The sequence below is a fragment of the Triturus cristatus genome, chromosome 3_2, assembly GCF_964204655.1.
Source record: "Triturus cristatus chromosome 3_2, aTriCri1.1, whole genome shotgun sequence".
NCBI classification, from domain to species: Eukaryota; Metazoa; Chordata; class Amphibia; order Caudata; family Salamandridae; genus Triturus; species Triturus cristatus.
The window spans coordinates 59,116,760-59,133,781 of record NC_140584.1 but is presented as its reverse complement, the minus strand read 5'-3'; the positions used below and the strand labels follow the sequence as shown (position 1 = coordinate 59,133,781).

General features: G+C 48.2%; 1 protein-coding gene across 1 annotated transcript in view; it reads left to right on the top strand.

Moving 5' to 3' along the window:
• NCAPD3 (non-SMC condensin II complex subunit D3) overlaps positions 1–17,022 on the top strand; it is a 1,141,478-nt gene that overhangs the window by 574,539 nt on the left and 549,917 nt on the right. Inside the window, exon 20 of the mRNA XM_085646993.1 lies at positions 5,100–5,291. Coding sequence (XP_085503119.1) covers positions 5,100–5,291 — 192 coding nt within the window. The remainder of the gene's footprint in view (positions 1–5,099; positions 5,292–17,022) is intronic.

Here is a 17,022-nt window from a genome sequence, read left to right as displayed (position 1 = left end):
CATGAAGGATCTCCCCGACAGCGACTGAAGGCGGTAAGAAGACCCCGACTGCAACCGAAGCAGTCTGAAGATCCCAGCCGTGACCGGAGGTGGTCAGAAGAATCCAACACCAAAAGACACCCCTGCGCCAGACGCCACACGGCTTTGGGCCCCCTAACCGATGGTGTCCAGACATCCCCCAAGATCCCAGCTTACCTCTCCAGCCGGTGGTCGCCTTCAGGAAGTCTGCCTGCCCGAGCCTGCAACAACATTGCTGACCTGAATGTCCGCATAAAAAACCACAGGGTACCCTACCACTTCTTGGCACACTGCACCCGTCTGCCCCTGTGCCGCTTGTGGTGCAGTTGCTACGCTGATGGTTGGCCTCTGCTGTGCGGACCTTAACCCCAAGAGCTTTGCTTCCACACCAGAGTTTCCTGCTCGTAAGCAGCCCCTAACCGAAGGTCCCCTGGCCCTATTGACTAACATTGGGCATCCGCACTCTGCACCCGGACGCCCTGGTGCCACTGGTGGTGCAACTTGAGTGCCTCTTTGAACTTGGAGAACCTTCGTTCAAACCCCAAACAACTATTCTTGTAGGTTATTTACCTGCAAATCGATAACATTATTTTCTTCCATAGGAACCCATGTTATGATTTTTCTCTAAAAATTAAGTGATAAACTGACTTGTCTTGAAACCAAAGTAACTGAAGAGGTCATGACGCTCTTGACCAAGGGATCCATAGAGAGGAATCCAGTTCCAGAAGTAGGCTGTGGTTGCTATTCCAGCTTCTTTCGGTTCCTCAAAAAGGACTAAGGACTTCGTCCTATTTTACATCTGCGAGCCCTCAATCTCTTCTTTAAGAAGGAAAAATTCAAAATGCTCATGTTGGCTCTGGTCTTGTTTGCCATGGACCAAGGAGACTGGATGCTAGTGTTGGACTTGCAGGACGCCTATTTAAATATTTCTGTCCTGCCTGCTCACCTGTGCTATCTGTGGTTTACGGTAGTCCACGAGTTTAAGTTAACGGTGCTCCCCTTTAGCGTTACCAGTACCCCTCGGGTGTTCACCAAGGTGATGGCGGTGGTTGCAGCTCATCTGCAGAGATCAGGGGTGCCTGTATTTGCTTATCTCAACGACTGACAGCTGAAGGCGACTCCCTCCAGGCTGTCGTCTCCCACCTAAAGACTATGGCAAAACTTCTGCACTTGCTGGGGTTCACTATAAACATGCCCAAGTCACACCTCACTACCTCTCAGACGCTCCCTTTCATCTGAGCTGTTCTGTACACTGCAGTTTCGGGCTTATCCTCCCGAGCAGTGAGCACTAGGTATTCAGGCTATGATACTGATTTTTCAGCCTCTATCCTGAGTTTTGATGAGACTGTTGGGCCTCATGGCCTCCTGCATCCTGCTGGAGACACATGCCAGATGGCATATGTGGACTCTGCAGTGGGACCTGAAGTTCCAGTGGACGCATCAGGGGAATCTCTCAGACATGGTCCAGATCTCAAAGGGAACTGCGAAAGAACTCAAGCACAAAGAACTCAATAACTTACTACGTCCCTCAGAGTCTGGTTTTCATGCACATCATAGCACTGAATCAGTGTTACTTTGTGTTAATGGAATTCTTGAAGCACTAACTGCGTGATGGCAGAGCTGCTGCACTGATTGTGTTAGCTCTCAGAGTTGCTTTTGATATTGTGAATCACACTATGCTCATACAAAGACTAGAAGGAATGAGAATACAAAATACTGCCTTATCCTGATTAAAATCTTTGCTGCACGATCCCGCCTTTCAGGTGCTTACTAATCAACATAGGTCTAAACCACATTGTTTACCTTCTGCTGTGCCTCAGGGATCCACTTTGAGTCCTCTGCTGTTCAATCTATATGTTAGTCCATTGGCCGAGATAGTGGAGAACTGTGGCCTTAAGCTCTTTTCCTATGCTGACGATACACAAATTGTGGTATCTGTCATCCAAGGATAACCAGAATGCCCCCCCGCCCAGTGCCAATTGTAAAGAACTAGGGTGTTCCTCTGGACAGTAAACTCACTATGAGTCAGCAGATTAGCAGGGTGGCAGCCACCTGCTTTGGCATACTGAAGTGGCTAAGAAATATAATGTACTGTCTCCCCATGTCTGCTCAGAGAACGGTTTTACAGGCCCTAGTTATTTCTAGGCTTGATTACAGAAATGACCTGTATTTGGGAGTAGCAAGGGGCACCCCTGACGAGTGCTCCTGAAGATCGGGAAATGAGCTGATTGTAGCCCATTCACCTGCACAAAGTCTGTAGGTTGGCTATACAGCAAAGCTATCCAGCTAAGGTATGTTGTTGGTAATCCCATTCTTCCCAAGATGGCAAGCAGGTAATCCCATTAGGTCCCATGCTCACTGCACCACTGGATTCAAGCTAGCCTTGCTGATGAAGGGTGATGCCCTGAAACCGGTCCCAGGATGCTTGTGTCTGGTCCGGGGAGGACCTAGCTTGGCTGTTCGGGCTGGACTGTTCCCACAAGGAACAGGGTCAAGACTGATTTGCATATGGCTGGGTCCAAACTGGGGTGGTGTGGTGAGCAAAAGAATGATGGATTTAACCCAGATCCTTGTTACTGGGGGTGAATGTTTGCATTGTCCAGCATTCCGTCCATCAATTGTTTCTTTTCTACATGTTAACTGGGCAGGCAGCATTAACCTGTCTTCTTATCACCTTATGTGGCCTGTCACCCATTATCATTGCTCTGCTGCACCCTTTTCTGCTATTTCCCAAGCTACCCGGTTCTCCGTTCACACCTCAATTTCAGATACTAACTTGGCTAAACCGGACACCTTGGGTCCAAAGCAAGCATTTACCACTGATAATTCAGCCATCTTGGAGCACCAAATCTGCATAGGTAGGTGGAGAGTTTGGGGTGTTACATTAACTTGCTGTTGTTGTGAACTCCCTTTGGTACATTTGAGTCCTAATTGCTTCTTATGCTGCTTCTGATTGAAGTCTGACCGGGTTGCTTTCAAATCATCATTATTTCGTCATGCCGAAAGCCTCCCCCCATTGCTCCATAGAGACTAGTTTTGACGGTCCCTGTTCTGCCATGTCTCCCTGCCAGTGTTTTTCTAAATTGTTAGTCACCAAAGTTGTAGTGTTCAGAGTAAGTAGGAGTTGATTTCCATGTGTTGACCACAATGATCCTTTTGGGTTTAATTTTGGTAATGATTTAACTTCTGCTGAGTTGACTGAACTAATGTGTACATCCACAACAAATGACTTTTCATAACGTGCTAATATCTTTCTCACTTGTTCTTTAGAATTTGGGGTGTTATAACGTTGAGCTACTTTGATATTTTAGTACTGACCAAGGCTAGTACACGGAGGAGGCCCATGCCATATTTTTAGAATAAAAGATTATGTAAATTACTCCTATTTAGCATCATTTTATGAAATTCTTCTCATGACTAACCCGACACTCTGTATTCAAACAAGGGTATGCAGTTCCTTTGAGGCTTTACATACACAAGTGGGAATATACTGTGACTAACATGCTGATTCGTTTGAGACTTATTTTAAAAAGAAAAAATGAAAACCTCCCCATGAGGGCCAATTAGGCCATTGGTACTATTACCTGCACGACAAGGTTTGCTACCACTGCGGTGCTATTTGGATGTTTTTCGCCAGCACCAATTTATCGCGTCTCAATATGGCGTCCGCCTTGGAAATAAGGCTCCACACCCAGACATGTCACTTTCAGGCGCCAGACTACTTCGTCGGCCACGCCCCTCCTGATGTACACAGTACACCCGACCATCCAGATGGGGCTCTGAATAGACCAGACGGCTGGTCGGCGCGAGTATTTATTCATGCCTAACACAGGTCCATTCACTCTGCCGAGCTGGTAGAGCAAGGGTAGTTTGTCCGGCCCCTGAGCCGCTGCTTAATTGTCAGTATGCGGCCCATGCGGTCACCATGGGAATTCTTTCTTGAGTCCTTGTTGACTATTGGCATCTTTTTTTTTTTATATGACAGCTAGATTATTATACCATCAATAATCTTCTCTCATCTACTAGCACGTTAAAAACTTTAATGTACTTTCTACCAACAATAGATGTATCTGTGATCCACCCCTGATGGGTGAGTTAATACATTTTGTTTACATGCCATGGTGTTTGACTATCCATCCTGCTTGCTGAGCCCATAGATGTGCCACTAGCCTGCCACTTATTTCTATCTCTCCAATGCGCCGGTCACTTGTGATTTTAACTAACAACACGATTAGAACTCTATTGCATGCTGTTTATATAGAGGATTTTTATTAATTTATATCACCGTTTTTTCTAGGTTGGTATTACCATAAGGTACCTCACTGTTAGGGTGTTAGAACATTTGGGTTACCCTTGATACTAATGAGAACCCAACCAGTAGATAGTTATTTTATTCATTGTCCTGACGAATTGCCTCTTGATCTTTTAACAACCCAGGCAAGAAACATGTTGACCTTTACTCTATAGCCACTGCTGAACATTATACCAGTGGTGTGCCATCTCACATTTTAGCTGGGAAAAGTGGACTCCCTGATTAAAATTAATTTGAGTACCACTAAATCCAGTTTTAAATTTCCCTCACATCCATGACATTCATCTACACTACCAGGCCCTATACTCGCACCGCACCTTGCGGCTTTGGGAATAAAAGATCTCCAACAAAGAGCCCCTCATAGGGTGCCCGTCAGGCATTGCAGCGCTGGCCTGATGAGGGGAATGCCCTATGATGAAGCATTACATCCAGCCGGGTGGGTGAGGGCCTTAGTTCCTAAAGTGGGAGACACCCCCTCCTTCTTTCGGATAATTAATTGTACCAATCAGTCCTCGCTTTTCCTCCAAGGAACTGCATACCCTTGTTTAAATACATATATCCTAGGGGCATGTATATTGGAACTATAAGTGCCCCAAGTCCCCCTTACTTGTGATTTAACCTGACACTCTGCCATGTGGCTGGCTGAGGGACCAACATTGGACAATACTTCTTTATTGTAAGAAAAATATCACCTGCACTGTTTTGGTAAATGGCCAGTATACACAAATTGTTCTCGCATTTACTTACAACCTTTTGTTTTTCCTCACAGTCGCTATGTATCTAAGGCTTTTTATATGTGGTCAACCAAAGACAAATTTTCATCCACTTTCATCAACAATTTGATCTCACACACTGAGACAGATCACTCTGCAGCTGCTTGGATGCTACTTTCGAAAGTGGCTGGATCCTGTCCTAAACTAGACTACACCAAAATCATTGACGCCTGGGACCAAACCAGCAGGTATGAACCTCCTTAAGGCTTTTTTTAATATATATACTTAAGTTTGTTTAATATACTGACTTAATTATGTCTATATGACTGCCTGATAGCTGTGTAAAAGCCACTTTCCGCATGTTAAACTGTAAAAATTGTGGAGTGAGACAAGAATGGCAGTTTTTACATTTATTGTTTTGTAACACCACTTCTCAATTCTACTGTCCTAGGTTTCTGTCCTAGCCTTTGTACACTGTTGTGGCGAGGACTAATGAAGCAGTGTTGACTCTTTCACTGGTCAAGTTAAATAGGAAATCCGACTATGCTTACTCTTTCCACCACCCTTGATGATTTTATTTGGACGTCCAAAGACCTTTGTGTCTAGCTAATGTTTAATTTTGATAAGAGCAAAAAAAATGCGGTAACCAATTTCTAGACCACATGAGCATTCATCTTTAGGTCCCCTTTGAAGTTCGCCCATTGGATCCACACCCCGTTTGACTTTCCTACTAGGAGGGGATAACACCACCTCCCATGGCAGTCCCATTCTGTCCCTTCCTGGGGGTCTTTCAAACCTATCACTTGGAGGCAAACCTGGGTACTTTACCCACCTCTGACTTTAAAATAGATTTAACCTCTAAATCGGATGAAATGAACAAATTCCTTTGATACCTTTAGGTACCAATCTTTGTAGCCCCATTTTGAAGTTGACATTGCTGAAGTGTTAGCATGTCACTCACTAAAAGGACTACTAGTCTTCCGACAGTAATACCTTGAAAACTTGATTCAACCAGGTTCAGCCTTTTAATTTAATGCACCCTATCTTCAGGCATCAGTAGGCTTGCTTTAGGGGTGACTACAAACAAAAAAGAGTTTTGCCATGGCTTGAAATGGCAAAGTCGAGTAAGTAGTTGAAAACTGCTTTGCCAGTCAACAATTGCTGGGTCTAAACTGGGGTGTCGTGGCGAGCAAAATAATAATGGATTAAACCCAGATATGTGACTGTAGGTGAATGTTTGATTTGTTCAGCATTCGGTCCATCATATGTTCTTTTTGTTTTTGTCGCCCTAAGTAGGAAGGGTATGCCCAGAAGTGGGTCATGTGCTCACTGTGCCACTTGATACAAGCTAGCTTGGCTGATGAGGGGGGCGATACCCCAAAACCGGTCCCAGGATGCTGGTTTGCGGTCCAGGGAGGACCTTGCCTGGTAGTTCAGCCTGGACTGTTCCCATGGGAAGCAGGGTCTAGACTGATTTCCAAATGGCTGGGTATAAACTGTGGTGGCGTGGTGAGCAAAGAAACAATGGATTAAAACTAGATCTGTGACTGGGGTGAATGTTTGATTTGTTCAGCATTCCGTCCATCATATGTTCTCCTGCTTTAGTCCGCAATGGCTCGCTGGGAGTCATGCTTTCGATTTGTCTCGGTCATAGTGGTACAACTTGTGCTGCAGCCTTGGAGAGAGACTTTAACTTACACGCCCTAGGTACCCCTGACACCATATACTAGGGACTTACAAGTAAGTCAATTTATGGGAATTGGGGCTAAGCCAATTAAACATTTATTCCTGATGACCATTAGTCATTTCACCAGTGCTTAGTAGTCAAAATGGGAGCAACATGTGGGGATGAGGCTGTTTCCTAACAACAATTCATTACGCTTCTAGCTGGAGACATGCATATAGCACAGTTTTCAAAGTTTTACTCCCTTTCGTTGTCTTTTCATCATTCTCAACTGCTGGAATATTACTAAGACCCTGTTGTGTTAGAGAGCACCAGAAAGTCCATTAATTGTATCTGTAAGATTACAATCGCCCAACCAGAGCCTCTGGAGAATTGTGATGCGAACCTTCTAAGGATATCAGTCATGCCACAACAGCCGCAGTGGCTTGGACTCCCCCAGTTCTCCAGCATATGGTCTCATATGTTTGAATCATTCCCTGTCTTATAGGTTGTACTCCCATGGTAACATTACAATAGCAGTAAGTTCAAATTTCCATAGACATACATGGAAATCATTTGCTTTAATACCCCCATCTCATGGCACGATTAACGCAATGATGTGAAGGCTCACTGATCTTGCCACACTCGGAGGCCACCATACATCAGAATTTCAAAGCGCATGTCAGAATAATTGTCCGATAGAGACTTCTAGTTGTAGATTCCTTACCTTTTGAATTTCCCCCAGGCATCAGTCTGGATCCATAGATTTTTCATCAGCAGCACTCCTGCGCGTCGTTTTCTCCACGTCGGTCGTAGGTGTCATGCACAGCGGAAATTATGTCATGGGACCTGGATAGACACCGGCCGGGCACGCTGCTGTCAGTTCTTTCTTTTTCTGTGCCAGCCCAAGCGCAGATCCAGAGAGAGCTACCCCTTAGCTGGTTTTTGGATAACCTTTTGCCGACTTTTGTTGAGATTTTTTTCTTTGACTCCTGGTGCATCTACCAGCATAGGGCTGGATTCAAGCCCTCCGGATCCAGTCTTCAGATGATGTCCATGACGGATCCGCAACTCATGTGCCTCTGGTGCTTGGAGCGTGCCCACGACGCAAAGTTGTGCTCTGAGTGCCGGGCATTGAATCTGAAGGCTTTGCGTGAGCGGTCCCGAAAGCTGTTGGAGGCCCGGCGCTCGAGTTTGCGTCGCTCTTGTTTTCGATCGAAGGTTTAGGTCCAGAGACCAGTTGCCGAGCCCGCACTCCTTGTCACATTTAAAATCTTCGGGCGCTCAGGTAAGCACAATAAGTCGTCGAAGAAGCGTAGGCGTTGTCCGTCGGCAGAAGCAGTGCGGAAGATGGAGCTTCATCGCTCTAGGCCTCCATAATCTGAGCCTCTTTCAGAGGCTACTCTGTGCCTCCCTGTTTTACCAGGACCCGGAGCGTCTCCTTCCCAATTGCGAAATGTTTGAGGCCCTGCACTTCATCTTTGGGCAGCCCAGCTCTTCTGGTGAGCCTTCGGGCTCGCGGAGTTGGTTGGGGGCCCCAGGCCTTCAATGCCGGCATCTTCGGCCCCGGATCTGGAGGACCCTCATGGATCCGTTAGCGGATCCGGACCAGAATCAGTCGTTCCACCTAGACCTTCCCCAATGTTGATCCCGGTGGCGACGCTCCAGACGCCGACCTTGGCTCTCAGTCGGCGTCGACCCATCCTCATCCCCAACATGGACACGGAGCAGGACCGGCGTCTATCAATGTCTGTTCTGATTCCAGAAGTGACCTTTGTCCCTGTGTTTATCCTTGGTGTTGATGTTGTGCCAGGAGGTGGTGAAGAGGACTGGGAGGGGCAACTGGATCCTTTAACAGACCAGCTTGAAAACCACATTTCACTGGTGGATGGACCTGGGTGAGGCCTGTGGGTTGGACACTTCTCCTGACACTGGCTTGCTTTCTCCCCCTACTGTGGCTGCGGAGGAGAGGTTTCCTATGCAGTGGTGGTGAGAAGGGCAGCCATGGTCCTTGTCCTCGAGCTCCCTTCAGTGGCAGTCAGGACTAACCTCCTGACAGAGGTGCTTCAGCCTGCGGCTTCTGACTTCGAGCCTCTTTTGCTGTTTAATGAAGCCCTCACTGATATCCTTCTGGGCACTTGGTCCAGGCCCAGCACAGGGGCTCCTGTGGGTAGGACAATCGCCCTGCTCAGGGCAACCCAGCGTTCCTTATGCAACATCCTTCCCCTTAGACCTTAGTTGTCCAAGTCTCATCTTCCAAAGGCGCATTCCCCTTTGCACCACTTGGTTGGGAATCCAAGAAGCTAGGCCATCTATTGAAGAGGTTGTTTTCTTCCTCCAGCTTGGCATTGAGCTCGGTGAATACCGTTTGCCTCTTCGGCCGATACTCCCATACCATCTGGGATACGGTTGCACAGGTACTGCCTCGGAGGATGCCTGAGCAGTTCTCTCCCTGGCTATTGCGGACATTAGAGACACAGCATTAGTTGTGGACTGGACACCACCGACTCACTAGGCAGAACTGTTTCCTTGTCTGTAGCATTGCAACGCTATGCCTGATAAAGCACTTCTGGTTATGTCCAGACTACCCTGATGGACATGCCCTTTAATGGCACTTGCCTTTTGGCGACAAGGCAGACTTGGCGCTTGAGCACTTTAAGGAATCTCGAGCTACGGCCAGATCCTTGGGCCTCACGGCTACCATATGTCCCTCTCAGTCTGCCTTTCGTGACTACGGAAGGGGCAATCAGCCATTTCCAGACCAGCCACCGAGTCATGCAAGCTGTCCAGCCTCTGCGAGGCCGCGGAGGTGGTACCCAGCGTCTTCGTGGGTCAGGGAGCAAGCGGTCGGGCCAGTTCTCCCTTTACCCCTCTGCCTCTGCCTCCAAATCCTCCTAGTCCATTTCAGGCCCATCGATGAGTCAGCAGCAGGATTCGCGATCACCTCCTCCGCTGGCAGTCCATCAGGTCGGGCAGGTGGGTTCTGCACATATAGTCCGTGTAGGAGAGTAGGGTCTGCTTTCTATGTTAACCCCCACTTTTTGCTTTTGCTTTACTGGTTTTCGACTTAGATGTGGCTGTGGGCCTGCTAATCAGACCCACAGCCCAGCTGTTCTCTCTCTAAATTGATACTATGTACTTTAGGTGCATAACCCATTTGGATAGGATCACCTTATTGGCCCCGGTACAGTGTACCTTAGGTACCCAGGGCATAGGTGTACCCTAGGCCTACCAGGGGCTGCAGCATGTATTATGCCACCCCTGGCTTGGCCTTCCATTATGACATAACTGGCTGATCACTCAGCTGGGGCAAGGTCCTGTAATCACTCCTTGCTTAGGTGTAGTATTCCTATACCTAACTTACATATAGACACGTGTACCTATCAGCCACTCCTATGGCAGGCCTTAACAATCCTGGAGGCAGAGTGCTTGGTAACATGTGAGATGGTGCTCTAGCATGAGCTGAGCCTGTCTGCAGCTTTCGGAACCATGTCCTTATAGCTGTTCTATGATATAGCCTACCATATACTCTTAAAGTGCCTTATAATCTTAAACGGTTATGGTAACTATGGTTTGGCTTTATCAAAACATGTCGTGTAAGGTGTCTAACACTTTGGAATAATACCCCCATACCATTTCTGGTGATGAGTATATTATTCCTCCCTTCTAGAGGGAGAAGACATGTTGTAACCTACTTACCCGGTTAAAGTTAACCAGAGCCCCAGCATCACAAAATGGATGCTGCTGCCACAGACACGAGTCTGACCTCCTGCTACTGGGAGTGATCCCGGCAAGGGAGGCTTGGACAATAGGTTTCCTGCCTTGGGAGGTGCGAGCACCACCCCAGACAGGCCTTAGTGTATTGGGGCAGGGAGGGATGAAAAGAATGAGACATGCCTGGGGCACACAAGGTGTCCCGTGCATAGTCCAGTTCAAACCGGTGCTGGGGCACTCCAGCCCCAGTCCTGGCGCGAAACTGGACAAAGGGAAGGGGGTGTAACCACCCCCCTCCCAGGTCCCACCCATAAGGCGTGACCTAGCAGGCAACCCAGCCCCCCAGATTAGTATAAGAGTGGTAGCTGGGCCCCAGGAGATTAGATTATCCTGAACCTGCAACTTGAACAGAAACTCTGGACCTTCGACATTCGACGAAAGAAGAAGACTGAAGAATCTCCCTTGTGGCCAAGGAGTGGCTACCCTGTGCAAACAGGCAAAATCAAGAGACTACCCTTTGCTTTGCTGAAGTTCTACGAGGGACCGCCTGCAGATCCCGACCAGAGCCTTGACTTCCAGACTTCTCCGACCCTGATCCACATCCACAGCCGAGCTGAGATCCGTGGAGGCGACGAGAGACGTGGGACCGGATACCTGGGAAAAGTGGCTAGTATCTTCCAGCGCAGCTTCTGAGGCACCCTCGAAGTTGTGCACCGGGTATTGAGAAGCCCCAACCCCAAGCACCGTCTGCACCAAAGATCAGCCCCCCACACTCCACGAGTCCTGCGTGGGGCCCTTCTGCATTTTCCTGCTTGCCGCGTCTGTCCGGTTGCTTGCCCGTTGGCTAGTGGCCTCTGTGACGACGCATCCTGAGATCTTCACTGCTGGTTTGGCTCCTCCAGACTGGCTCCCGCTTCCTTGCAAAGGAGAAGCACCCCAGACCTTCCTGGTCTGCACCAGAAGCAAGTCCTCCGTTCTTCGTGGGTTCCGCTTGCCAAGGCTTGGTGAGTCCTAGTTCAACTTTGACACCGCCGACAGCAAGAGCCTTCGTGGGACAGCTCGCCTCCTGGTCCTGGTCGTCCTCGACGTCTCCTGGTCCCCGTGGCTGCAGCGACAAGCTTCACCTTCACCTGCAATCTTTATGACATCGCCTGGTTCCTTCCTGGTTCCACGTGGTCACTGGCTAGTGACCTTGACTCTGTCCCTTCTGCTTGCAGGTATCCTCTCTTCTTGATCCCAGCCTTGGGATCCACCGGACACTCTTCACTGACTGCCTGTCAGCAAGTTTCCTTCAGGCATCCATAGAAGTCCACGACGAAACCCGACGCAAGTTCACACCTATGCACCCGCAGCCCGTGGGCTAGGTAACTTGGGTACTTCGGTGCTCACAAGGGTAGTGACTACCCTATGGTCTAGTTTCCGAGTCTCGACTCTCTAGCTGCTTCAGAAGTGTCCTTAAACTGTTAATTTCTAACAGCTAGTAATTCTATCGACTTTTACGCATTACGCGTGAGTGTTTCCACTCTGCACCTGAATCCCGTGGGCCTCCCACTTCCTAACTGTTGCTAGTGTAGTGTAGCCCCAGCGATTCCCTAGGCCCAGGCCTATCCTATTTCCGTGACAGTGGTCTTTATACCACTTCTTTAGTATATGGTTTGCGTGGCCCCTAGGGCCTAACTGTATTACTTACCTGTGTGACTTAATGTATGCTTGAATAAGACTGTGTTGTACTTACCTCTAATCTCATAAAGAGTGCTGAGGGTTTGACTAGAATAAATACACTTTATTTTATATATATATCTGTTGTGGTGTCCTTTCATTTGGTATTCAAGGGATCATATATGGTATCACAGCTGGCTTCACATGCCATTCAGAGTTTAGCCTAAGACTGCTCTTGTCCATGCTACCACTAGGATAGCTGGTCTATAAGGTTGACTTTACAACCAATCACCATAAGGGTTGTTTGGACTGATATAAGGTGTACACTAGAACTAGTGACATCATACATCAGGCCAACTTCTCACATTGGTGAGCAGCGGTTGGGATCTGAGCTTGCTGTTGTAATACCATTGTAATCTTAAGATACTAAATTGAAAGATCACACAGATATTGTTTAGGTACATATAACATAGATTATAATACTTAAGTCCTACTGGACTTAGTAGTTGTAGGTTGAAGGGAGTAACACACCCTGACTACAACTACCAGAGAGGTTTAGTAGAAACAACTAGTGTAGGTAGGTGCACACACCACACCCTCACTAGATCATGTCTCTGGGAGGAGATCAAGAAGATGCTCTCTCAGGAGGGGCAGGTCTGAAGAAGACCCCCTCTAGATATGATACCCTAACTTTTCAGGAGATGAGACAATTGTGTACCTCCAGAAAGTTAAAACAGGGTGCAAACCCTACCCTCCTTCAGCTAGTACAACTCCTAGAGGAGTATGATACTCTTAGGGCCTCACGGGCCAGTACCCTAGGTACAAAGGAGGGTCTACCCACCACAGATGAGTCAGATGGGACTTCAGATGAAGAGGTAGACAGCCAGGGCCAAGTAGGAAGACTTAGCCAGGCTAACCTAAGCTTACATGGGAGTTTGCATGGGGTCCCCCCATACAGACCCCCAAGTAGGCTTACACAGAGAAGCAGGAGGGACAGATCCCCTTCAAGGGAATCCATCCACTCCCATGTCTCTAGCATCTCTAATGCTTCCTCCCACAGGGGAATGACTTCCCCTGAGAGAAAGGAGCATGAAGCCAGAATGAGGGAAGCTAATCTGAGGATTCAGAGGGAAGAACTTGCCCTTGCCAAGGAGAAGCTTGCTCTGGCTAGAGAGCAAAAGTTAAGTGGGTCAGAACCCACTGGTGGCAGCAATATCCCTAAGGATAGAGACAGGCACTATGATAATAGAAACCTGAGCAAAATTGTCCCTCCCTACAAGTGTGGGGATGACATCCACAAATGGATAACTGCTTTGAAGAGAGCTTGCAAAGTACAGCAGGTACCCCAAAGTCAGTGGGCAGCTATCTTGTGGCTCTCCTTCTCTGAGAAAGGTAGAGACAAGCTCCTCACAGTTAGTGATGAGGATGCAGACAAATACACTGTCCTGAAGAGTGCTCTAATTGATGGGTTTGGCCTAACCACTGAACAATACAGGTTGTTGTTCAGGGATACCCAGAAGAGACAGACTCAGGACTGGACTGACTTTGTAGATTGTGCCACTAAGGCTCTGGAAGGCTGGCTAGTGGGAAGTAAGGTTAAGGACTATACAGGATTGTATAATTTGATCATGAGAGAACAAATCCTTAACAACTGTCAAAACCAGCTACTGCATCAACACCTGATTGATTCTGATCTGACTTCTCCCCAAGAATTGGGAAAGAAGGCAGATAGATGGGTCAGGACTAGAGTTAAGCAGAAAAACCAGAACCAGGGCGGTGATCAGAAAAAGGCAGACCAGAAGGGTAATGATCAGAAACAAAAAGACCAGATGCCTTCACCAGGCCCCCAAAAAGCTCAGGGGGAGGGTGGTCCCAAAAAGGATAAAAAGAAAGATGGCCAAAAGAAACCATGGTGCAACTATTGTAAGTCCAACTCACATTGGTTTAGTGAGTGCACCAAAAAGGATAAGCCCCCAGCCACCATTGCCCCTAAGGCAACTGTACCCCCTAGTCCAGCTGTAAGTGGTGGTTCCCAGCAAAAGGGTGTAGTAGGGTTAACCCTGGGAACTGAGGAGGATTCTGGCCTAGTCAGGATACCTACTCAGGCTGTTCTGATCTGTGATGGGGACTTAGCTTTGTCCTCTACTGTAGGCCCCAGTAACCTGGGCAAGTACAGACAGACTCCTTTTATCAACCAAAGAATGGCTCAGGCCTACAGGGACACTGGGGCTAGTGTCACAATGGTGACACCTGCCTTTGTGGACCCTGGACAGATCATACTAGGTGAGAATTACCTAGTGACCAACGCTAGCAATGCCACTACCTCCCATAGTGTGGCTATTGTTAACTTCTCCTGGGGAGGGGTAACTGGCCTCAAGAAAGTTGTTGTTAGTTCAGACCTTCCTGTAGAGTGTTTACTGGGATATGATCTTGAAACTTCAGTTTGGTCTGAAGTGGAGTATAGGACCCATGCAGAAATGCTGGTGATAGATGCACATGTCCTTGCTGTGACCAGGTCACAGGCCAAAAAGTGCACCACTGAACAAGTGCTGGATCCTGAAACTATGGACCAGTCACAACCCAAGAGAAAGAGCAGTAGGGTGAAGGCTGTGCCTTCCCCCCTGCCTCAGGTGGTGGATCAGCCCTCCCAGGAGGATGATTCTGAGAGCCCTGAAGGAACTGTCCTAGAAGAACTTGAACCTGATCAGGTTGAGTTTCTTGGGACAGGGGGACCTTCAAGGGCAGATCTGAGGCAGGCTCAATTAGACTGCCCCTCTCTTTAAACCCTCAGACAGCTGGCTGCTGCTGAGGCTGCAGGGAATGCTCAAGGTACCCATAGAGTGTATTGGGATGAAGGGCTACTGTACTCAGAGGCTAGAGACCCCAAGCCTGGTGCATCCAGGAGGTTGGTCATACCACTGAAGTTCAGAGGCTTCCTTCTTACCTTGGCCCATGATATTCCCCTTGCAGGACATTTAGGCCAGAACAAGACTTGGGACAGGCTTGTCCCTCACTTTCACTGGCCCCATATGTCAGAAGATACTAAGTAGTTTTGTCGCTCCTGTGTCACCTGCCAAGCCAGTGGCAAATCAGGTGGCACCACAAAGGCCCCCCTCATACCACTACCTGTGGTGGGGGTTCCCTTTGAAAGAGTGGGCATAGATATTGTAGGACCAATGGACCCACAAACAGCATCTGGGCACAGATTTATACTGGTGATAGTGGACCATGCCACCAGGTATCCAGAAGCTATTCCCCTGAGGACCACAACAGCTCCTGTTGTGGCAAGGGCCCTGCTTGGAGTATTCTCCAGAGCGGGCTTTCCAAAGGAGGTCATTTCTGACAGAGGTGCCAACTTCATGTCAGGATACTTGACTGCAATGTGGAAGGAGTGTGGTGTGAACTACAAGTTCACCACACCCTATCACCCACAGTGCAATGGGCTTGTTGAGAGATTCAACAAGACCCTAAAGGGAATGATAAAAGGTTTACCAGACAAGCTTAGGCGAAGATGGGACATCCTTTTACCCTGCCTTCTGTTTGCTTACAGAGAGGTCCCACAAAAGGGGGTTGGCTACAGCCCTTTTGAGCTTTTGTTTGGGCATCCTGTAAGAGGACCCCTATGTTTATTCAGGGAAGGATGGGAGAGACCTCCCAGACAACCCAAACTTGATATAGTGGATTATGTACTTGGTCTCCGCTCCAGGATGGCAGAGTATATGAAGAAGGCTTCTAAAAACCTTGAGGCAAGCCAAGAACTCCAAAAAGCTTGGCATGACCAAAAGGCTGTGCTGACTGTTTACCAGCCAGGGCAGAAAGTGTGGGTGTTGGAGCCAGTGGCCCCAGCAGCACTCCAAGACAAATGGTCTGGACCCCACACTATTGTTGAGAAAAAGGGAGAAGCCACCTACTTGGTGGACCTTGGGACTCCCAGAAGCCCCCACAGGGTGCTTCATGTCAACAGATTGAAGGCATATGTTGACAGGGCAGACATGGGCTTACTCATGGCTACAGATGAGGGGCAGGAGGAAGAGAGTGACCCTCTCCCAGACCTGTTGACTCAGAACCCTGATGATGGCTCAGTTGATGGTGTGGTCTTTTCTGACAGCCTCACTGTCCATCAGCAACAGTACTGCAGACAGGTTCTGCAGTCCTACAGACATATGTTCTCTCTGACCCCAAGTCAGACAAACTGGTGCACCCATGAGGTGGACACTCGTGACAGTCTGCCTGTGAAGAGTAAAATCTACAGGCAATCTGACCATGTCAGGGACTGCATAAAAGTTGAGGTACAAAAGATGTTGGAGCTGGGAGTCATTGAACCTTCAGAGAGCCCTTGGGCTAGTCCTGTAGTTCTTGTGCCAAAACCTCACACCCAAGATGGTAAGAGAGAGATGAGGTTTTGCGTGGATTACAGAGGTCTCAATGCTGTCACTAGGACAGATGCCCACCCAATACCTAGGGCAGATGAGCTCATTGACAGACTGGCAGCTGCTAAGTTTTTGAGCACATTTGACCTGACAGCAGGCTACTGGCAAATCAGACTAGCTGAGAATGCAAAGGCCAAAACTGCTTTCTCGACCCCAGGAGGACATTATCAATTTGTGGTAATGCCCTTTGGTTTGAAGAATGCACCTGCCACTTTCCAAAGGTTGGTGAATCAAGTCCTTACTGGGTTGGATGATTATTGTGCAGCTTATCTTGATGATATTGCTGTCTTTAGCTCCACCTGGGAGGATCACCTGGTCCACCTGAGGAATGTTTTAGAGGCCCTGCAAAAGGCAGGCCTCACTATCCAGGCCACTAAGTGCCAGATAGGGCAGAGCAAGGTTGTATACCTGGGCCTTAATAACACATATCAATGTGGGGGGGAGGTCCAAGGGAATTTTTTTTTAATAAAAATATAGACCTGCAGGTTGTGTTTCCCCTAGAGAACAATATAA